At 35.3% G+C, this 3050-nt stretch overlaps 1 protein-coding gene across 1 annotated transcript; it reads left to right on the top strand.

The window, feature by feature from the left end:
• Nucleotides 1–201: 201 nt before the first annotated feature.
• LOC131657165 (G-type lectin S-receptor-like serine/threonine-protein kinase SD1-1) lies at nucleotides 202–1684 on the top strand. Its single transcript, XM_058926644.1, has 2 exons — nucleotides 202–1082; nucleotides 1202–1684. The coding sequence occupies exons 1-2, from the start codon at nucleotides 939–941 to the stop codon at nucleotides 1421–1423; spliced, it is 366 nt and encodes a 121-aa protein (XP_058782627.1). The 5' UTR covers nucleotides 202–938; the 3' UTR covers nucleotides 1424–1684.
• The last annotated feature ends 1366 nt before the right edge of the window (nucleotides 1685–3050 follow it).

Consider the following 3050-nt stretch of genomic DNA (forward strand, 5'->3'; position numbering starts at 1 on the left):
ACTCATAGAAACATGGACGAAATTATCTGATGTGATTTATAATGACGTATGAATGGGTTAAGGGCACATACCAACAAAGTCAACATACTAAGCTTTAAGTTGACTTGACTAGATTATACACCACTAACTTGTAGATTTTGTTTGAAATTTGCATCAACTAGCTACCAAGTGGGAAGACTTGGACTAAGCTGTTCAATTGAGTTTAGAATTTGATAAAATGAAAATGACTGTTCTTGCACTGCATATGCAAATTTGGATATCAGATATGGTGGCAGTGGCTGCTTACTTTGGTTTCATAGCGTTGTGGACATGAGAAAACATCCAGACCAAGGACAAGAAATTTACATACGACTCGCATCTTCAGAATTTGGTATTTTTCGTTTCCTCTATAGACGCCCTTTTCATTTTATTTAGTAAGCTTATATGCCTGCTTTTGACTGACATTTACTTCAATCTCAGATCATATAAAGAATAAGAGGAAGATGAAGCGTGTTGGAACTCTTGCAGGAGTTATTGCGTTCATTATAGGACTTAAGAATGTGTCATTTGTTAGATTCTACGCGAAGTAAATTACTAGAATGGATAAAGCGCTTGGAAATTATTGACGGGATTGCTCGGGGGCTGCTGTATCTCCATCAGGATTCTACGCTTAGAATCATACATAGAGATCTCAAAACTAGCAACATTCTTCTTGATATTGATATGACCCCAAAGATATCAGATTTTGGTTTAGCCAGATCATTTATGGGAGATCAAGCCGAGGCTAATACAAATAGAGTGATGGGAACATAGTAATTTTGAATAACTTATTTCAGTTTATGGCTTAAATAACTCTGTAGCATTTTGATCAACCCGAGGCTAGTATTGTATGTTGCGAGTACTGAAAAGCTATTTAAAACTTCAGCTCTAACTTCGATGTCTTTTCTTGCAGCGGATATATGCCTCCAGAATATGCAGTTCATGGATCTTTCTCAATAAAATCAGATGTTTTTAGCTTTGGAGTCGTAGTACTTGAGATAATTAGCAATAAGAAGAATCGTGGATTTTGTGACCCTCTACATGATCTAAACCTTCTTGGTCATGTAAGTTTTGAAGTTTATATGTTCCTCTATGTTATGACAATATTTATAGTTGCTTTATTTCTATATCTTTTTTGTCAATTATCACTATATATCTTTCTGTAACTTTGTTTTTGTTTTAGGCATGGAGACTATGGATTGAAGATAGGCCACTGGAGTTGATGGATGAAATATTACATGATGCAGCCATATGTTCAGAAATAATAAAATTTATTCATGTGGCTCTACTGTGTGTACAACAGAAACCAGAAAATAGGCCTAACATGTCGTCGGTAGTTTTTATGATAAAGGGTGGAAAGTTACTCTCGAAACCATGTAAACCCGGGTTCGAAGAGATTTTATAAGTAGCACAGGATCTTCTTCAAAAGGATGTTCAATAAACGAAGCATCGATCTCGTTAGAGGCCCGATAGAATGCCACTGTGACACTTACATGGCTGAAATACAGTTAGAATGTGCTCAAAATTTGGTTTTGGAAATTTGAAGATAGATTGAGCATAGAATATAATAGAATTTACCATTTTGATCTGATACTATTATTGTTGCATGTAATAGAATTTTAAGTGAAATTTTGAATACATACATTAGCTACTGGTTAAGTTCCAATTGAACATGTGCTTACATTGTGATTTCTATCTAAATTCTCCTTTTTTTGTTAATGTTCATTTTGTCTCACGCATCATACGAAGGTCATTAGAAACGAACGATATGTCATAGACATATAATACAACAAAGATATACTTGCTCACACTAACCTTAAGGTATATGAATTGATAAACTTTGTTCCTTTAAATTCTAAAGATATGATCACTTTATCAAATTTCATATACCATTTTCTATAGAAGCTTGTTCCAGACCATAAATTGATATCTTCATCGTACAAACCAAAATCTTGTCATTACGAATGTGAAAATCTTCACGTTGTTGCATATATACTTCATCTATCAAATAACAATTTAGAATAGTATATATTCACCAACAACTAGATCAGACTCATCAATATTTAGAACAATATATATATGAGGGATAGGCCATTGTAAAATCTCTCAGCAATATGTAATAAGGTTCGAGGACATAGCTTAGTAAAAGCTCAACATTATTATTAGTGAAAATCTCAAGAAGTGGTTTGCTTCTTTGGGAGAAGATTAAGCCAATAGATCAGTCGAAACTATATAAATTTTGGTGCAATTTCTCTCAACTCTCTCTATTTACTCTCCATTGCATTTCTTTCTTACTATTTTCTGTTTTTACCTCTATTTTAACTATACTAACACATCTTGCTATTTTTAGTAATTAAACTTAAAGTAATCATAAATTTTAAGTGAGTTTTAGTTTACACCCCTTTGTTAAATCATGTATGCAGGAACGTGATATGCTGAAGATCATTAATCACCCCTTTTTCCATTTTTTCAGTGAGGATCAGAGGAAATGTCAACACCATTACCGCAGGACATCGATAGAGCGACATTTGTAACACCCAAGGCCGATGAGGGCGGGGAGTGGTTGCCGATGCACAAGGCATTGACGATGAGTAGTCCTGGCAACTTATAAGCAAAAAACCAAATTCACATCAAAATGAGAGGATCTTGAGATTGTGTAGGCATGGGTCTACATGGTTGAAGGAAGACCTTATAAAGATTGATTGGTACTACCTATACCAACAAGATGTATCTTCTTTTTGATAGCCTAACAGATAAGGACTCCATAGTTAAACATGCTTGACATGGAGTAGTATTTGGATGAGTGACCTTCTAGGAAGTTTCTCGGAAAGCAAGTGAGTGAGCACAAAGCATGCTGAAAAGACCCGTGTTGGATTGTGAGATCAGTTGGTAATCCTGAAAGCAGTATGGGGCGTTACAAATGGTACCATAACATATCTCTCCCAGTACGATGTGGTTTAGGGACAAACCAAGCAAAAGCTAGTGGGCTTGTAACACCCGAGGCTAATGAGGGCGGGGAATGGTTGACAATG

This window comes from Vicia villosa, linkage group LG3, assembly GCF_029867415.1.
Source record: "Vicia villosa cultivar HV-30 ecotype Madison, WI linkage group LG3, Vvil1.0, whole genome shotgun sequence".
NCBI lineage: Eukaryota > Viridiplantae > Streptophyta > Magnoliopsida > Fabales > Fabaceae > Vicia > Vicia villosa.

Bases quoted from the DNA above. Each gene is read 5' to 3' on its own strand.
- LOC131657165 (XM_058926644.1), top strand. From the start codon at position 939: ATGCCTCCAGAATATGCAGTTCATGGATCTTTCTCAATAAAATCAGAT. The intron at 1,083-1,201 runs GTAAGTTTTGAA...TTTTTGTTTTAG, and splicing joins ATCTAAACCTTCTTGGTCAT to GCATGGAGACTATGGATTGA.